Genomic DNA, 20,000 nt, shown 5'->3' on the forward strand with positions numbered 1-20,000 from the left:
AGTTTTCTCAACGAATTCCCCCAACGCCGGTGAAGGTCCGTTTTTCCTGTTGATGTTTCATTCCATACTCTTCTGTTTGTTAAAACTCCGCTGACACAAGCAAATGAAGCCTACGAATAAAGCACATGCTCATTGCGCATGTCAAAGGTTTGTGGTAGTGGAACGTCAACAGAGGGTCAACTATATGAGCCTATTTCTTCAAGGAACGAAATTTGTTAAAAAAGTGAATTATATCCCAGTTAAAGGGAGAGTTTCACGTCTCTGCGCATGGGCAAACTGTCACGTCAGCCCAGTTAATTCCATTGTTATTGAAACATTTCCTAAAATGTGTTATGAACCTACTGCATGCCAATAGATTAATCGTGCATTATGACAACTCAAGCGTGGAATAAATTTTCGACCCGTACAATAAATTCGAGATCAAAACTAAATTAGATATTTTCTGTGTAAACCCGCAGTGTCTTCCACCAGATTTGGGCCTTAGTCATTCAGTGTATTTGCTTTAATACTCTCTGTGTTTAATTAACATCATCTGGTTCAGTAAGAAACCGTAAAATTTACAACTGCTAGCGCTAAAGCTTGGACATGCGCAAAACCGTGCAACTGTCCCTTTAAGTCATCGCGATTGTATTGTCTTGTATCCAGTTATTTTTGGAATGAAGTAAAGTTTATTGATCATGATCCTCGTTGGTACACACGCAGAGTCAAAGAGGTGATTCACGTAAGACTTCACCCTAACAACATCATCAGGGAGAGTGGAATAGAAATTCCAGAAGAAAGGATGCCTACGATCAAAAAACACAAAAAAACACAACAACAGGAGAACTGTACGACAGTGGACCGCCAAATGAACAACAAACCGAAACAGCGAGGATCGAAATGCACCAATCACAGCTGCTGAAAACCAACCAATCACAGTGGAGCATCCTGCTTAACAGGTGACGCGTAAGCAGTCGACCTCATCGCCTAATGAAGACTAGCAGTATGCAGTCGAAACGTCGCAATCTACATCACAAGTGACCACATCGTGAGACAAACGAGAAAACTTTATCATTATTGTACTTCACCATGATGAATAACAACAACCTTTTTTTAAGACAATTATGAAGTTGTGTATCTATTCCAGTTTTCAAGTATATTTTCTTTGGCAACAAGTGTACATTGAAAAGGAAATACATGTACATGATGAAAACGTTTCTGTTATCTCGAATGTACTTTAACATGATGATAACATGTAATAATAATTTGTTGTTGGAATTGAGAAGTCAAGATGATTAAGATATAAAAATCACGACAATTTTATCACAAGTCAGCCTTAGTTAAAACAACAAACACAGGATCAAAATAAAATACAAAAAACTGAAAATGACGTAATGATGTCTTAAGTTCTGCTTTTCTTAAGAGAACAGGTGCTCCCAGTATTTTAAGCTGTGTTCCTAACATTTTCTGCTGTGCACCTAAAATTTTGGCAGTGCACCTAGAAATATACAATTGGTAGCACAAGTGCTCCCAAAGCCAAAAATAAACTTTGGGTCCTGGGGCCTGTTTCTTGAAAGTCCCGAGAACTTTTCGGGCCCGAAAAGCCAGTCGTCAAACTGCAATCTGCTTATTTTGAAAAGCTGATCCTTTAACATGTTTTTAATGTAAGAAAAATCAAGAGGATTGCGAAGTTTGATGGCTTCGAACCTCGGCGTTGCGAAGATATAGAGGGAATTGTGGCACCCGAAATAGGTCCGAAATCTTTCAGATTTTTGAGAAACAGGCCACTAGTCTCAATCCCTCATTAGAATATACTTCAAACTTTATTAGCTTTATAGTGAAAAGAATTGAATTCTAAAGGAGATATCATGAACTTAAAGTAAATCATCAGTTTTCAAAGTTATTAATCATTTTCCAGTTTTATATATTCTTGCAAAATTAGTTTTAACAAATATCATTGAAAAACTGTGTGACATTTGCAGACTGGCACCCATTTTAAAATGGTTAGCCTTCAATAACTGTGAGTTAAATTTAGTCTGTGGCCTGTGGTCTGCAGTGCAGTCTGCAAATGTCGCACACTGTTAAAAAAACAGTTGCATGCCATGACAAATATTAACACAATTCAAAGTGTGACTTGACTTGATTGTATGACTGACAAATTTACAGCTCGTCCTTCCCCATGGTCATATTATTTAACTTATTTTTATGAACAAGTAAGTCTTAAAAAAAGTAAAACCTTTAAATGTTAACTTTGCTTGGGATGTTTTTCTAAGCAAGAGCTCAAATCATTGCAAAAAATGTCTGCCCTTGTGGATCTGACTAAAAATGGTTTAGCAATAATTAAAGGACTTCTAGTAGCAGGGCATCTTCGATTAGTCAATGGAACAACAAGTGGGCCTTTCCTTTTAATTTCCAGTCCTGATGCTCTTAGTATCGCAGCTATATTTCTTGTCAGCCTACCGGTATATCACCCGTATGTTATAGAGATACATACTTCTTTCAGATCCTGGATTTTTTTCCGTATTGGAGTGGCTTCTTGCGGATCTTCCTGAAAATCGAAGAGGACAAGTTAATTAACTTTGATGTACACTTCAGTTCTCGCACAATATTATTATTAGCCATTAACTTTTTCGGCCATAAAAGATAAGAAAAAAATTGACCAAATTTTCTCACCTTGCTATCAAAGAAAAGCGCATAGGTGAGATAAGCAATAACTACACCAATTAGAAACAGATAAAGCAACCACAAAAGAGAAATCATAGCTGGACTTCAAAAGACAATCTGACCATCTGTACGAGTACAACTCGTTTATTTTTCGCACAAGCAAGGGGTCTTATGACTGAGCTTAGGCTTACGTCAAGTTGTTCGCTACGTAAAGTTTTTGGGCTATTATCAGTTAAAGACTTACATTACTTCAAAAGAGACCTATGGACTGTTACGTCTCAGCTGTCTCTCAGCTGATTTGACCTTTATCAACTCGTTTGATAAAATAAATTTCTGTCTCTCAGCTGTTTTCGTTTCGAAGTCAAAGTTCATGTGATGTTGAGCCCACGAACAATTCCGATCACCAGCGTCGCGTGACGCGTGACGGTAAGTATTTATAGTGTATTTAATAATTAGCCCTATATACCCATGTATACCCTTTTAGTAAAATCCAACTAGTGGTCTATTATCAATGCTGCGTTCTGATTGGTTGAGCTACTAGTAGGCTATTTGTTATAGCCCACTAGTAGCGAAAAGCGCCGGCTTTGAAAACCAAAACAACAATTTAAGTCTAGCTTTAACTAGCGAAAGATGTTTTGTCTCGATATTTTTTTGACCAACTAGTTGGATTTTACTAAAACAATTATTCCTCTCGCCCTCATGGCCTCTGAGGCAATAGCCCATTCGGCCTTCGGCCTCATGGGCTATTGACTCAGACCCCATTCGGGCTCGAGGAATAATTGTTAAATATACCCCTATATACCTTTGTATACCCTCATATACCACTATATACCCATATATACCCTTATATACCCCTATATACCACTATATGCCCATTTTATAGACCCCTATATACCCATGTATACCCACACATACCCACGTATACCCTTGTATACCCTCATATACCACTATATACCCATATATGCCATTATATACCCCCTGTATACCCACGTATAACCTGGTCAAAGGGAACGAAGATTCTGGGTAAGAGGGTGTGTCGGCCCCTTAACCATATGTGACAAATCCCAGGTCTACTCACAGCTCCAAACCTCCGTTGTCAATATAGCAAAAAAAATTATATGGCCTATATATTCCAGGGAAAAACTATTTTATTTGTCGTATGGTAAGCACTGGAGTCGCAGATTACAAACTGAGCGCATGCGCCCTCCTAAAATTAACATACATACAGTCATAAGCTATATTTCATCTCGAATTTCCAAACAACCAGAAGAGATAATATCTTCGAGACATAACATTTAAAGCTAAAATACATAGCATATACAGATACCTACTAAATACATAATATTAAAAGGTATATTCATTAAAAAGAAAAGCCGCTGTACAAAATGCGGCCCTGGAATCTCTTTTAAAAACAGTAAACTCATAGGTACGGATAAAATCAGGTAGCGCATTCCGCAACGTAGCTGATACGTAAGAAAAAAGAGAACTAAGACTATAACTGGTTGTTCCAGGTTTATTGAGGAACAGGATGTGATTTCTGCGAAGATCACGCATAAGAAGGGGACGGGAGAGAAAACGTGTGTTTCATCGTTTTTCATGTAACTAGATGCTTCTGTGAAGCATACACTGGCTTGCCTGTGGTACGTGCTACAGAAAATCAGAAGGCACTGAATTGTGTGGTATTGAAATACAGCATTCCAGTCTCTGAAGAATAACAAATAAAAGAGAAGCGAGAAACATTGGCTTCTGGGCTGACATGTTGATAATTTTCAAGTTCCCTCACAACTTCTTTTCACCACAAGTGTGCCCTATGAGCATCCGAAAACTTTGTAATACTAAACTTCACTGAAGTCAAGCCCTGTTTCGCGGGGTTAGTGTTGGGATGGGAGACCAAAACAATAAACCCCTCATAAAAAACAGAAACATCTGACCGAAAATACTATTAACGCTAACAAATGTTGATGATGAAAAAGCAAATAAATATTGATACACAGTTTTCAGAAAGAGCAGAAGGAAGTTTCCCGGACGGTCGATCGAGAATAAAATTTACGACATGAAAACAACATTAATTTTGAACCTTGAATATAGATCGTTTTCACTGTCACGCAATAAAAAAAATAAATCAAAAACTATCCAGTGCAAAACGCTAAGAAATTGTTATCTTATAGAAGATAAAGAAATAAGACACTTGTCCAAGTTTTAGGCCTCTGCGTTTCCCCAAACTTCAGATATTCGTCGAAATGTTTCGCAGGCCGGAAAATAGTGTAAACATCTGGAACTGACTTTGGCTATCTAGGCGACTGATTATCACTACTAAAAAAACAAGCATTTACATAAGCACTTTTCCTAATGCTCTAACTTCTAAAAGGGCTCAAAATCATGAGATAAGTATATATTTTTCAACAAACTTGATCGTAGCTTTGTGTCACGCACCTACATAATCCGGAAATTCAAAATGCTCTGGTTTCCAAACGAAGCACGCTATTGAGCTGTGAAATTGTCAACAGATATAGATATGCCGCCTCCTATGCCTGATGAGGATAAAAACTTTGGTGGATCTTTAGTTTTAGATTTTGGAAGGTGATGACGTCACGTGAAAACAATCTATAGAATATAAAAAGTTACGATCAGCGACAAACATTTTGGGAGATTTTTGCTACGTTCAAGTAAATTGCAAAATCGAAAGTGACATGGCCGGAATTCAGCGGGCGCCGTGATTATGTTACCGCGGCATGTTTACTAGCCAAACAGTGAAGCATCTGTGTCAAATGATGGCAAGATACCGGGTTTTTGTAAGTTTCTTTATAAAGTTTGACAATGAAATGAGCGAAGTCAAAACAAAGATCACAATCGCCCAACTCTTGTTTATGCAAAGTCAAAATTTACTCTCCAAGACGCGTACGACGTTATTTATCACCAGGTAATTCCATCATTTTGGAAATAGCAGCTACTTTATTATTCATCTGCGTCACAAGTTTTCACTGATTTTGGGCCTCATTTTGTTGAAACTCAAGCACGCTTCCAACAGGCCTGTGAACCCTTCCTGCTTACAGAGCAATACTAAAAAACCTCTCCCATATCACATTTGAACCTTAAGCTCGAAAATTCAATACACAACATGATATTATAATTCACAAAGGCAGAAAATACCACAGAATCCTTTTCCAGCAAAAATTTTATTGAAACAAACAACATATTTGCTCTTAGAGGCGAAAACCTCTTCCTATTTGATTGCGTGCGTGAAGACAAGAAACTCAATTGTGTCAAATTACCATGTACTTCAGGTAAATACTGCTCACTTTGATTTCGTCTCGACGGGCGATAGATTGTTCTCGAAGTCCAGTGCTCGTCGCTTTTGAGATTCCTGCCTATTTTATCCAACTGACTTTCTATTATTGAGCTCCATAAGGGTATATTTTGTTTAAGGATCTACTAAAACGCCATTCGCGTTACATGACTTTCGACGCCATTGCAGGCTAAGTTAATGATTCTACTGTGTCCACCAGAGAAATCTACGCATTTCCACTACCCTCTCGATCCTAAGAAAATACTCGGAAAAGGCTCTATCCACAAAGACACCACTTACCAGGGGAGTGACAGGCAAGACTTTTACCGACACGGAAAAAAAAAAAAAAAAACTAAAAAAAAAAAAAGAAAACAAACAAACTAAACGCAGACCTTGACTGGGTTTGCCCATAGGCAACCCAGTAATCAGAAAAACCCTTTCTTTAAAAAAAAAAACAGCAAAAAAAAAACAATAACAAAAAACCACATACTTTTATCAATTAATACCAGGAAATTTTGAATGCGCTTATTGCACAGAGATGTCGAGCTTGACTTTCGTAGTAAGAGGACAGGTAATCTGCAAATATAAATATCGTTATTCTCTTATTTACATTATTATACCGTTTCTTTGACACGAGAATTACAGCGAAATGAAAGCACAACTTTGTCGCGAATTTTCTATGATAAAAACTTGTTCAGAAATACAAAATCTACGTTAACAGCACACACCAGGCCTACTCCTGAGTATCTGGCTAGAAAACATTTCCTCTGGCCGCGCTTCAGCCATTCGATAAGGGGCCAGCCTCGTGCTTCTTAAGCTGCCTCGCTCATGCCCAAAAAGAATTCTGGGTAATTCTGCCATTCCATGACAAGGGAAGACTTCCGATTCTCATTTCATAGTTTTTTTCATAAGTGTCGGGCCACCCAGTCCTACCAGCAAAATAACGCATCGATTGAAGGTTTTAGCTTTCAAAAAATGCCCAGATTGTTTCAGTAGGTCCTGGAATTCGTCAACAGAAAGGCCAGAGAGACAACTTCACTCGTTATTCGCCATGTTTACAACAGAGCATTTTAGGCGTCCGGGTCTGCATGAAACCATCTCTCGCCTCTGTCTGAGACAAGACCAGACACGCACGGTTCTTACGTTACGTTTATGCCTACAAGATCAACCTAAATGTCAATTTCTGGCAAAAAGAAAACAAAAAACAAAAAAAAAACCCAGCATTTTAATTTTTTTTGGTAGGCTAGGTATCGAAGAGCCAGAACATTTGCTGCGCATGCGCTGACGGAATGTTTGAACAAGAGAGAAAAACGCAGTACCTCCAGACACCGGCGCTGGAGCGTCGTACCAAACGAGTCATCCCGGGATTTCGGCCCGTGCGATCGCTTTTGGACGCAGTTGGCCCTTCGCTGCTTTCTGCTACCGAACTTGCCTCCCGGTACGGCATTGAGGGAGAGATATGTCGGCCCCTAAACCATATGTGACAAATCCCACGCTTACTCACAGCTCCAAACCGCCCTTGTCAATATAGCGTAAGAATTAGATGGCTTATATATTCAAGAGAAAACTCATTTTATCTGTCATATGGTAAGCACTGGAGTCGCAGATTACAAAGTGTACGCATGCGTCCTACTAACGGTAACATACATACAGTCATAAGCTTTTCCCGAATAAGCACAGGAGCTAATATCTTCGAGACATTACATTTACAGCTAAAATACATAACATATACAGATACCTACTAAATACATAATACTAAAAGATATATTCAATAAAAAGAAAAGCCGCTGTACAAAATGCGGGCCTCGAATCTCTTTTAAAAACAGTAAATTCATAGGTACGGATAAAATCAGGTATCGCATTCCGCAACTTAGCTGATACGTAAGAAAAAAGAGAACTAAGACCATAACTGGTTGTTCCAGGTTTATTGAGGAACAGGATGTGATTTCTGCGAAGATCACGCATAAGAAGGGGACGGGAGAGAAAACGTATTTTTCATGTAATCAGAAAAACCCTTTCTTCAAAAAAAAAAAAACAGCAAAAAAAAAAAACAACAAAAAACCACATACTTTTATCAAGTAATACGAGGAAATTTTGAATGCGCTTATTGCACAGAGATGTCGAGCTTGACTTTCGTAGTAAGAGGACAGGTAATCTGCAAATATAAATATCGTTATTCTCTTATTTACATTATTATACCGTTTCTTTGACACGAGAATTACAGGGAAATGAAAGCACAACTTTGTCGCGAATTTTCTATGATGAAAACTTGTTCAGAAATCCAAAATCTACGTTAACAGCACACACCAGGCCTACTCCTGAGTATCTGGCTAGAAAACATTTCCTCTGGCCGCGCTTCAGCCATTCGATGAGGGCCAGTCTCGTGCTTCTTAAGCTGCCTCGCTCATGCCCAAAAAGAATTCTGGGTAATTCTGCCATTCCATGACAAGGGAAGACTACCGATTCTCATTTCATAGTTTTTTTCATAAGTGTCGGGCCACCCAGTCCTACCAGCAAAATAACGAGTCGATTGAAGGTTTTAGCTTTCAAAACTTGCCCAGATTGTGTCAGTAGGTCCTGGAATTCGTCAACAGAAAGGCTAGAGAGACAACTTCACTCGTGATTCGCCATGTTTACAACAGAGCATTTTAGGCGTCCGGGTCTGCATGAAACCATCTCTCGCCTCTGTCTGAGACAAGACCAGACACGCACGGTTCTTACGTTACGATCAACCTAAATGTCAATTTCTGGCAAAAACAAAAAAAAACAAAAAAAAAACCACAATGTTAATTTTTTTTGGTAGGCTAGGTATCGAAGAGACAGAACATTTGCTGCGCATGCGCTGACGGAATTTTTGAACAAGAGAGAAAAACGCAGTACCTCCAGACACCGGCGCTGGAGCGTCGTACCAAACGAGTCATCCTGGGATTTTGGCCCGTGCGATCGCTTTTGGACGCAGTTGGCCCTTCGCTGCTTTCTGCTACCGACCTTGCCTCCCGGTACATGTACGGCATTGAGGGAGAGATATGTCGGCCTCTAAACCATATGTGACAAATCCCACGCCTACTCACAGCTCCAAACCGCCCTTGTCAATATAGCGTAACAATTAGATTGCTTATATATTCAAGAGAAAAGTCATTTTATTTCTCATATGGTAAGCACTGGAGTCGCAGATTACAAAGTGTACGCTTGCGCCCTACTAAAGGTAACATACATACAGTCATAAGCTTTTTCCGAATAAGCACAGGAGCTAATATCTTCGAGACATTACATTTACAGCTAAAATACATAACATATACAGATACCTACTAAATACATAATACTAAAAGATATATTCATTAAAAAGAAAAGCCGCTGTACAAAATGCGGCCCTGGAATCTCTTTTTTTAAAAACAGTAAACTCATAGGTACGGATAAAATCAGGTATCGCATTCCGCAACTTAGCTGATACGTAAGAAAAAAGAGAACTAAGACCATAACTGGTTGTTCCAGGTTTATTGAGGAACAGGATGTGATTTCTGCGAAGATCACGCATAAGAAGGGGACGGGAGAGAAAACGTATTTTTCATGTAATCAGAAAAACCCTTTCTTCAAAAAAAAAAAAAAAAAAACAGCAAAAAAAAAAAAAAACAACAACAAAAAACCACATACTTTTATCAAGTAATACGAGGAAATTTTGAATGCGCTTATTGCACAGAGATGTCGAGCTTGACTTTCGTAGTATGAGGACAGGTAATCTGCAAATATAAATATCGTTATTCTCTTATTTACATTATTATACCGTTTCTTTGACACGAGAATTACAGCGAAATGAAAGCACAACTTTGTCGCGAATTTTCTATGATGAAAACTTGTTTAGAAATCCAAAATCTACGTTAACAGCACACACCAGGCCTACTCCTGAGTATCTGGCTAGAAAACATTTCCTCTGGCCGCGCTTCAGCCATTCGATGAGGACCAGTCTCGTGCTTCTTAAGTTGCCTCGCTCATGCCCAAAAAGAATTCTGGGTAATTCTGCCATTCCATGACAAGGGAAGACTCCCGATTCTCATTTCATAGTTTTTTGCATAAGTGTCGGGCCACCCAGTCCTACCAGCAAAATAACGCATCGATTGAAGGTTTTAGCTTTCAAAAGTTGCCCAGATTGTTTCAGTAGGTCCTGGAATTCGTCAACAGAAAGGCCAGAGAGACAACTTCACTTGTAATTCGCCATGTTTACAACAGAGCATTTTAGGGACCGTTTATTTTTTATGGGGTAGGGGGGGCTGGTGGAATTTGGAGAAGTGTAATTTGAAAATTGTATGACCCCCCCCCCAATTTCGGATTTTTTTTCTTCTGCCCCCCCCTCCCCCCTCATCAGAGTAATTTTTTGGAAGCTCCCTCCCCCCCCCCCCCCTTGAATAAAAAATACATATGGTGTTAAAAGTTACTGCAGCATTAAAATTTCGTTTTGTTACATTTCACATAATTTATTGAAAGAAACCTGAAAGCTGGAAAGCTGCTTTTAACAAATCACTCAAAAGAATGAAAAGTCAATTTCTGCTCTTCTTGTTACAGCTCGTCCTGAGCGTGTTGTAGCTGGCCGCTCGTCTGCGTATCCCTCATCTGAGGTGATAAAAGCAAGAACGACATCATTTGAGTCGTCTTCAGAGTCAGGGGCATCACTCTTGTAGTCATCATCAGTTTCCTCTCCCTCACTGCTTTCATCACTGCTGTTTAGTTGACCTGATTCATTCCTGCCTCCCACTTCGGTTTGTCCAGTTCTGAGAGTATTCATTCGCAAGAATTTGTAAAATCTCTTATCCTATTTTTAATCTATTTTTTTCGTCCAAACCCCCCCTTTTCCTTCATTTTTTTTCGGCTGGCCCCCCCTTTTAAGCCAATTTTTTTTTAGTGGTTCCCCCCCCCAAATCCCACCAGCCCCCCCTTTCTCATAAAAAATGAACGGTCCCTTAGGCGTCCGGGTCTGCATGAAACCATCTCTCGCCTCTGTCTGAGACAAGACCAGACACGCACGGTTCTTACGTTACGTTTATACCTACAAGATCAACCTAAATGTCAATTTCTGGCAAAAAGAAAACAAAAAACAAAAAAAAAACCCAGCATGTTAATTTTTTTTGCTAGGCTAGGTATCGAAGAGCCAGAACATTTGCTGCGCATGCGCTGACGGAATGTTTGAACAAGAGAGAAAAACGCAGTACCTCCAGACACCGGCGCTGGAGCGTCGTACCAAACGAGTCATCCCGGGATTTCGGCCCGTGCGATCGCTTTTGGACGCAGTTGGCCCTTCGCTGCTTTCTGCTACCGACCTTGCCTCCCGGTACGGCATTGAGGGAGAGATATGTCGGCCCCTAAACCATATGTGACAAATCCCACGCCTACTCACAGCTCCAAACCGCCCTTGTCAATATAGCGTAACAATTAGATTGCTTATATATTCAAGAGAAAAGTCATTTTATTTCTCATATGGTAAGCACTGGAGTCGCAGATTACAAAGTGTACGCATGCGCCCTACTAAAGGTAACATACATACAGTCATAAGCTTTTTCCGAATAAGCACAGGAGCTAATATCTTCGAGACATTACATTTACAGCTAAAATACATAACATATACAGATATCTACTAAATACATAATACTAAAAGATATATTCATTAAAAAGAAAAGCCGCTGTACAAAATGCGGCCATGGAATCTCTTTTAAAAACAGTAAACTCATAGGTACGGATAAAATCAGGTAGCGCATTCCGCACCTTAGCTGATACGTAAGAAAAAAGAGAACTGAGACCATAACTGGTTGTTCCAGGTTTATTGAGGAACAGGATGTGATTTCTGCGAAGATCATGCATAAGAAGGGGACGGGAGAGAAAACGTATTTTTCATGTAATCAGAAAAACCCTTTCTTCAAAAAAAAAAAAAACGGCAAAAAAAAAACAACAAAAAACCACATACTTTTATCAAGTAATACGAGGAAATTTTGAATGCGCTTATTGCACAGAGATGTCGAGCTTGACTTTCGTAGTATGAGGACAGGTAATCTGCAAATATAAATATCGTTATTCTCTTATTTACATTATTATACCGTTTCTTTGACACGAGAATTACAGCGAAATGAAAGCACAATTTTGTCGCGAATTTTCTATGATAAAAACTTGTTCAGAAATCCAAAATCTACATTAACAGCACACACCAGGCCTACTCCTGAGTATCTGGCTAGAAAACATTTCCTCTGGCCGCGCTTCAGCCATTCGATGAGGGCCAGCCTCGTGGTTCTTCTCTGCTTCACTTTCATTGCTTCCCGCTGTTAGCTCCCTCCACAACTTAACGCCTTTCGTTTTAATCTTGGGCATCTCACCACTGTCGGATGCCCCTCGATCAGCCTGGTAACGAGCTTCCAGTTTGTCACGAATTATCGCAACACCCTGGGGCTGAGTTGACGTCACTCTGTTGACAAGTCGAGTAGGAAGACTTCCTGAAAATAGAAAGAGAGAAACTATTCTCCACTTGTACATTACGTTGATAAGAGAACGTATCGAGAGAAGGGAAATAAATGATTTGATGTCGAAAGAATTTCGGAGCGCGAGAGGGAATCGCCAGAGTAAGCGCGAGAAAGAGCCCCAACTCGTGCGAGAGGGTAGAGGTCCAAAAATTCGCGCGAAAGATGCAGTGTTGCGAAATCAAATTCTTTTAAATATTGGTTTTTCTAAATGGCGAAAACCAAAGTATACAGAGACACCGTTCTTAGAGAAGATAAGTGTGCTTACAAACCACTTACAAGTCACAAAAGACACCCAGTCCGCCCACCCTGGTGGATAGCAAGTACTCTCACTGTGGGACAATCACCACTACCATACTCAGAAAAGCGTAAAATACCCAGCCTTAAAAAAATATGTCGTCACGTTGACTCAGTTGGTACAGGTGCTGAAAAAATGCAGAATTCTGGGCGTTGTGATAGCATTTTTTTCCCTAGTGGATAAAAGGCCTGTCTTACGTGGCAAGTTTGCTGCATGATGGAGGCAAAAACCACTCACCTTTCAAATCCACGCGTGCGATGTAGGTAACAAGACACTTGGGTGGATCGGAACTAATTTCTTTCACCACAAAACCACCGATGACCAGTTCAGCTCTAAAAGGGAATATTAGAATTAAACACTCCTGCTCTGCAGGTGCTGGTGAGGACTCTGTGAGAACCTTCCTCACCAGTCCTTCTTCACCCAAATGAGCCTGTGCATGGACTGAAGCCAAATTGAAACACATACATGACGTCACAGCGGCGATGCTACTGACCCTGAACAACGAAACTGCAGCCAAGTAGGTGTCCCTCATGAATCATCCGGTGTGTTACACTCCATTCTCAGATAATCGAATAATAGAGCCAGGCTGGCTTTACGGCTGAGGCTAGTATATTTTTTTAACATTTCGTCAGGCACGGCCTGTTTTCTTCACGGAGTAATGAGAAACACCTCTTGTTCCGGTTAAAACGCGGTCATTGCTCTAGTTTGTGAAAACACTCAAAAGCATCGTCTTTTAATTCTTTTCGGCTCTTCTTCGCTCTTGTTTCTAAGAGCGCAAGAAAAGCCCCACCAGCTCTCCCCCCCCCCACCCCAAAAAAAAAGAAAAAACCCCCGAATGCTCTTTCAGGAAAAAGAATTCACTACTTTACGTTGCTTTTTACCTCACAAGTCCTTTCTGTTCAGGACAACTCTCAACCTTAGAAAGAAGAAATTAAAAAATATTACTTCTTTGATTCTTATAAGGGGATAATCAATGCTTAGCAAACGCGAAAAATGTAGGAGCCACGCCCTTTTCTAGACTTGAAACAATATCCCAACCCTGAGACAAATATGACGCGAGTCTTTAATATCGCAGCTATTGCATTCCGGGGATAACTTTATTAACATTCGATGCATACAATTCATCCAGAAACCCATAAGGGTTGAAAAGGTGTAACGCGCGTTCACAGCTTCCGAATATTCAGTGCTAAGTACCATATTTGGAAACCCCTCGCTCCAGTTAATTTCGCGCGAGAACATTGGTGGTATTGCGTCACGGTGTTCTTGCAAACTGATTGGTTGAATGTTTCTCTCTTGTTGTTCCAAATATGGTACTTAGCAAATTGAACAATCAGAAGATTGTTTCCCAGCACACAAGGGGCCGTTACGCGTTTCAACCCTTATGGGTTTCTCATTCATCTCAGAATAATAATAATAATAATAATAATAATAATAATAATAATAATAATAATAATAATATATATTTAGCTTTACAAAATTCTCAAAGCTTTACAATCTTACAATCTTACATTCAAATCTTACATTCAAATTACATGCAGTATGAGAAACTCTAAAATTACAATAGATTTCTAAAGAAAAACATGGAAATCTATATGCTGTATAATAATGAAAATAAGGTTTATACACTACACATAATAATAATAGTAATCTCTATAAACTATATATAATATGATCTCTATACTCTATAGCACTGGCGGAACAGGTGTGTTTTAACTTTACTCTTAAAAATATCGAGTGATTCAGAATTCTTAATTGCTACTGGTAGTGCATTCCAAAGTTTAGGGGCACTGGCAGCAAACGATCTGTCCCCATAAAGCTTAGTTTTAGTTTTAGGTACAACAAGAAGCATTTGACTGGAAGATCTAAGTGCACGAGAAGGCTTATACAAAGTCAATAGTTCAGAAATGTAATCGGGAGCTTGATTGTTAAGAGCTTTATAAGTTAGCATCAAAATCTTAAAGTCAATTCCGAACTTTACAGGCAACCAGTGTAGTTAATGTAATATGGGTGACATATGTTCATTCTTTGCAGCACCAACAATAAGCCTCGCTGCAGCATTCTGCACGGTTAGAAGACCTGTTAGTAAACTATTACAGGACCTGTTAGTAAACTATTACAGGAATCAAGAGTCGATGAAATGAACGCGTGCACAAGTCTTTCACAATTATCACGGTCTGATCTGACATCCGCAATTAGTACTTGCTGGGATCTACCAATCAGGTATGATCTAAACCAGTTTAACACCTTCCCATCAAATCCATAACGGTGTTCCAAACGACTAAGTAAAACAGAATGTTCAATGGTGTCAAACGCCGCCGATAAATCTAGAAGAACAAGTACAACATCCCGGTGGTTGTCAATAGCAACAAGGGTGTCGTTAAACACTCGTAATAACGTAGTTTCTGTGCTGTGGAAACATCTATACGCAGACTGAAACTTGGCTAAAAGCTCATTGGGTATAAGATAGTTCAGCGTTTGCGTAGCGGCCACACGTTCGAGCATCTTCGATAGAAATGCAACGTTTGTGATAGGGCGATAACTCGGATATGCCTCACGGTCAAGAGACAGCTTCTTGATCGAAGGGTGAATTAATAATAATAATAATAATAATAATAATAATAATAATAATAATAATAATAATAATTTATTTACTTATAACGCGCAAGTATCAATTTACATTTTCACCTGCGCGGAACTAAATCCAATAAAAACCTAATTACAATTTTATAATATAACTAGTAACTAATGATAACTAATAACTAATTACTCATAACAATTAAAATTATATGAATAGCATAAAAAATAAAAAACTGGCCTTAATATCTAAAGAATAATTGTATACGTCGTGTAAGCAATTAAAATATTTAAGGAAATGCTTCTCTAAAAAGATACGTCTTAAGTGCTTTCTTAAAAGATGGTAAAAATAATGAACTTCTAATATTAAATGGTAGGTTATTCCATAGTTTTGGAGCGGCGACTTGAAATGCGCGGTCTCCAAGAGTAGTATATGTTTTCAATTTTTCTATTTCTAATAGTAAATTGTCACTATTTGACCTAAGGTTGTATTTTCCAGGCTTCTTAAATTTAATTAACTCTTTGATATAATTAGGGGCATGCCCATGAACAGCCTTATACGTAATTAAAAGAATCTTAAATAATATGCGTTCACGAATAGGCAGCCAATGAAGTTTAAACAGTAAAGGTGTTATGTGACAATATTTACCGGCATTATATACAAGCCTAGCTGCGGCATTCAGTACTCTTTGAATTTTTTGGATTTGATACTCAGGTAAACCTAGATATAGACTATTACAGTAGTCAATTCTACTGTAAATTAATGTATGGATAAGAACTTCCACCGATTCTTGTGATAAATATTTTCGTATTCTACGAAGATTATACAAATGATAAAATGCAATACTACAAGTCTTATTGATATGTGTGTTCATTGTTAAGGATGGGTCTAGCCACACCCCCAAGTTCTTGACTTCTTTGCTTGGCTTTTTCAAGTCGTTACCAACACATAATGTGGACATATTTATTTTCTGAAGCTGTTGCTTCGTGCCAATTAGTAGCAGCTCCGTCTTGTCAGTGTTAAGTTGTAGTTTGGACTCCTTCATCCATTTCTGTATATCTTTAATGCATCCTTCCATAGCCGCTATGGCCTCAACCTCTCCACAATTGTCCTTGGGACTAAAAGATACATAAAGTTGAGTATCATCAGCATAGCACATAACAGATGGTAGGTGGGGTTTAATGATATCAGATAACTCTCCAGTGTAAATTGTAAATAGCAGAGGACCAAGACAGCTCCCTTGTGCCAAACCGAACTGTAAGTCGAAAGAACGCGATTCAGCTCCATTAACGACGACTCGTTGAGATCTATTCTCTAGGTAGGATTCAAACCATCGTAAAGGTACATTTGTGATTCCACATCTAATTTTAAGGCGATCAATCAACATTTTATGGTCTATAGTGTCGAATGCAGCACTCAAGTCTAATAGTACTAATAGAGTCACATGTTGTTTATTCATATTCATGAGGTCATTTTTTACTTTCAGTAGAAGAGTTTCTGTGCTGAAGTTTTTTCTGTAGGCTGATTGTTGGTCTGGGTAGATGTTATGTTCGAGAAGATGAATTACACCTTTTTTCGGGATGATGGAAATACACCAGATAGCAGAGAAGCATTGACAATAGAGGTGATGGCTGGAGCCAGGGCTTCAATAGAATGCTTGAGCACACTAGTTGCAGCAGGGTCTAATATACACGACTTAGTATTGGACTTCACTAAGAGTTCGCTGATATAACGTACAGACACCGCAGAGAAATCACAGAATGTTGTCTGACATAATGGTTGACTAGGCGCTACTGACAAATCCATCGTCGCCAAGACTGACGAGTGCAAACTATCTTTCAGATTTACTATTTTTTCGGAGAAAAAGGTGGCAAACTTCTCAGACAATCCCTGAGGCGAGTCACATGTTGGTAAGAGCGGGGCTGACTTGACCTTGAAAAGGCCATCAATCATTTTAAAGAGCTGCCTCTGATCAGACCGTGAAATTTGATTCTTGTAGTATTCTTGCTTTGCAGAATTTAACGCATCACTGTAAATGCGGCACTGATCTTCAAATATCTGGCGATGGACCTCTAAGCCAGACTTGACATATTTGCGTTCCGCCTGGCGCTTAGCTCTCTTCAGAGACCTCAAGTTGTCATCATACCATGGCGAGTAAGGACGTAGTGTCACAGTACGAGTGCGAACAGGAGCATGTAATTCAATGAGATTGCTTAGAACCTTGTCATATTGATCAGTCAATACATTAGGATCTGTGCATGCGTTTAAATCAGAATTATATAATGCAGAATCCTTTAAATTCTTGTTCCATAAATCCAAATCTATCTTGCGCAATTTTCTACATTGAAACGTTCTTGTTGTCGCACAGGGCTTAGGTATATCAGCGGTGCACACTATGGCACTATGATCCGAGATCTTGTTAGGAAAACAAACAATTTCTGGAAGGCCACTTAATAGAGAATCATCATGCCTCACTAGAACTAAGTCAAGGGTGTGTCCACGTTTATGGGTTGGGCCCACAACCCTTTGCTCAAACTCAGCTGCTTCCAACATGTCCAAAAACTTGAGAGCATCAGCATCCTCGCGATTGTCAACATGAAAATTAAAGTCTCCAGTAATTATCAGGTTGCAAGGCGAGGCCGCAAGATTCTCGAGTAGAATAGAAAAGTCATCGCAGAACATGCCGACAGAGAGTTTGTTTTTCTTTGAGGGCGGAGGTCGATATACGCATTGACCACGTAGGAGTAGAAATAGATATATCCATGTACTCAAAAGCATTAAACAGAGTGATCTCATTTTGTTTAATATTTAGCCCTTTCCTCAAAAAGAAACCCACACCACCACCACGCCGCATTTCTCTAGGTAGATGAATGAAGTTGAAGTCCTGAAGGGAGTTTATAATATCAGCCATAGTTGGGTCAGAGATATTGTCAGTAGTGAGCCAGGTTTCAACCACAGCTAATATGTCGATCCTCTTAGATATAACCAAGTCACACACAGATGATGCCTTTTTGTTCAAAGAACGGATATTCCAAGTTGCCAACTTTAAGCATGGTGCCCGATCAGATGTTTTCTTCGCAATGTTTACAAGGACAAGGTTGGATGAATTCCTAGCATTGTGAGTGATGACTTTTGGTGAGTGATCATGGCATGATGTAATCCGAACAGAAAGGTGTTGCTCATTGTTCCTAGAATCCTTAGCAGTGACAATGATATGCAAATCTGGAGAAGTTGAGCAAGCCGAAATGCAATCTATTAGGTTAGAGGAGTTTCGATCCCTAATAAATCCTCTGAAACCCCTTGTTCTTCTGTTTCAAAATTAGAGACAAAACCAATTTTCAAAATTAGAGCCAAACCAATTTCTGAGACTGCCCAACTGAATTGATGAACAAAACTTTTAATCACTTTTTTTTTTATTTTTAGCGAGTAATCAAAGTCAAAAGTGTTATCAGTATCAGCTATGAACAATATAATTTTACCACTAAGTAGCTTTTGAGGTACTGTAAGATTTTAGTCATGGAAATAAACATTATTGTTGATACTAAAAAGAATCTTGAACTTGAAAGATCACAATATTCTAATGAAAGCAATCAGTTTCACTATTTATAATATAGAAAGCAAAAGCCAAAACGGAAGAGAAACTGACACCTACCGCTTCGCACGCAAAGCAGACCACACTTTCATCAATCCTCTTAAGATGCCAAAGAGTACAAAAGTCACGACCACTGGCCGGCCATACTGGTTTATACTCCATCAGCGTAACCTTAATGACAAGAACAGCCACGTTAAAATGCACTAAAATAGCGAAAAAAACAAACAACATTCGAAAGGGTATAACCGTGACGGATTGTGTTAAAAGTGCCGGTCAGCCTAGATTGGAGACGACCGCGTTGACACGGTTGTCTTCTCACTCGTACGTTTTCGGGTTTCCTCATCTTGGGAAGTGTGAAAAAAGTCGACTTGTGGTTAATAAACGGGAACTATCATTTTTCCAACATCCCCCACTCTCCCCTCCCCAACCACAAACAGGGCGAGGAGTTAGAGCCCTGAGCCTTGCATCTTCAAAACTACTTGACAGTTCAATCTTTTGGAGCAAGCTTCCAAGCGTTTTGAGTGGTTCAGGTTTTTCCCGCAAACCTTGATATAATCTAAGACCATCTTTTACAGTGTAAAGTTTCCTCGCCCCAGATGCGTTTATAAACTTAATTTATTCACTCACAGGCAGCCCAAGCTCGGTATACGATTTACAGAATTTGTATGGGAAAATTAACTTTGAGCTTATAAATGCTCAAATAAGCTGTAAATGTAGAAATAAACTTCGGTTACCTCTAAGTACAGTTGTCCTCGTTTTTTCTGTGCAATCGGAGGGCAAACTGTGTCCGTTTTAGCCGGGTTTGTGGCTTTCGAATTTTTACGATGTCGTTAGTTGTCATATCCCCTCATAAAGAGAAGGGAGGGGAAATGACAACTAACGACATCGGGTTGCCTGTGATTCACTTTCTTTAGGGACGCAAGCAGTATTAATGCATCCTGAGTCAAGTGACAGTTCGATAATGCTAACAGTTAAATTCAAAATCGCACTGGCTAACGAATACCTAGACCATGCAAGACAAAGAAATAATGTCATGCAACACACCAGAGCCTTCGCCTCTTACCTTTGAAAGAGGGCCATACTCCTGCACAGTTTTACCTGTGAAACAAATA

General features: G+C 39.3%; 2 protein-coding genes across 8 annotated transcripts in view; both read right to left on the reverse strand.

The window, feature by feature from the left end:
* LOC138026298 (uncharacterized) overlaps window positions 1–20,000 on the reverse strand; it is a 63,910-nt gene that overhangs the window by 23,110 nt on the left and 20,800 nt on the right. For 3 of the 7 annotated variants that reach the window (XM_068873590.1, XM_068873588.1, XM_068873589.1), the window contains one exon: window positions 2,474–2,527. The exons of 2 other annotated variants lie outside the window; for them this stretch is intronic. In XM_068873590.1, coding sequence (XP_068729691.1) covers window positions 2,474–2,527 — 54 coding nt within the window. Of the gene's footprint in view, window positions 1–2,473; window positions 2,528–2,652; window positions 3,018–20,000 lie in introns of those variants that run through there. 2 more of the 7 variants (XM_068873593.1, XM_068873587.1) reach the window with 2 other exon arrangements.
* Window positions 11,367–20,000, reverse strand: part of LOC138026301 (steroidogenic acute regulatory protein, mitochondrial-like) — a 23,619-nt gene continuing 14,985 nt past the window's right edge. Inside the window, exons 2-6 of the mRNA XM_068873595.1 lie at window positions 19,952–19,986; window positions 18,949–19,059; window positions 13,603–13,637; window positions 12,959–13,053; window positions 11,367–12,399 (exon numbers count right to left, since the gene is read on the reverse strand). Coding sequence (XP_068729696.1) covers window positions 12,104–12,399; window positions 12,959–13,053; window positions 13,603–13,637; window positions 18,949–19,059; window positions 19,952–19,986 — 572 coding nt within the window. The 3' untranslated portion in view covers window positions 11,367–12,103. The remainder of the gene's footprint in view (window positions 12,400–12,958; window positions 13,054–13,602; window positions 13,638–18,948; window positions 19,060–19,951; window positions 19,987–20,000) is intronic.

This window comes from Montipora capricornis, chromosome 12, assembly GCF_036669925.1.
Source record: "Montipora capricornis isolate CH-2021 chromosome 12, ASM3666992v2, whole genome shotgun sequence".
NCBI lineage: Eukaryota > Metazoa > Cnidaria > Anthozoa > Scleractinia > Acroporidae > Montipora > Montipora capricornis.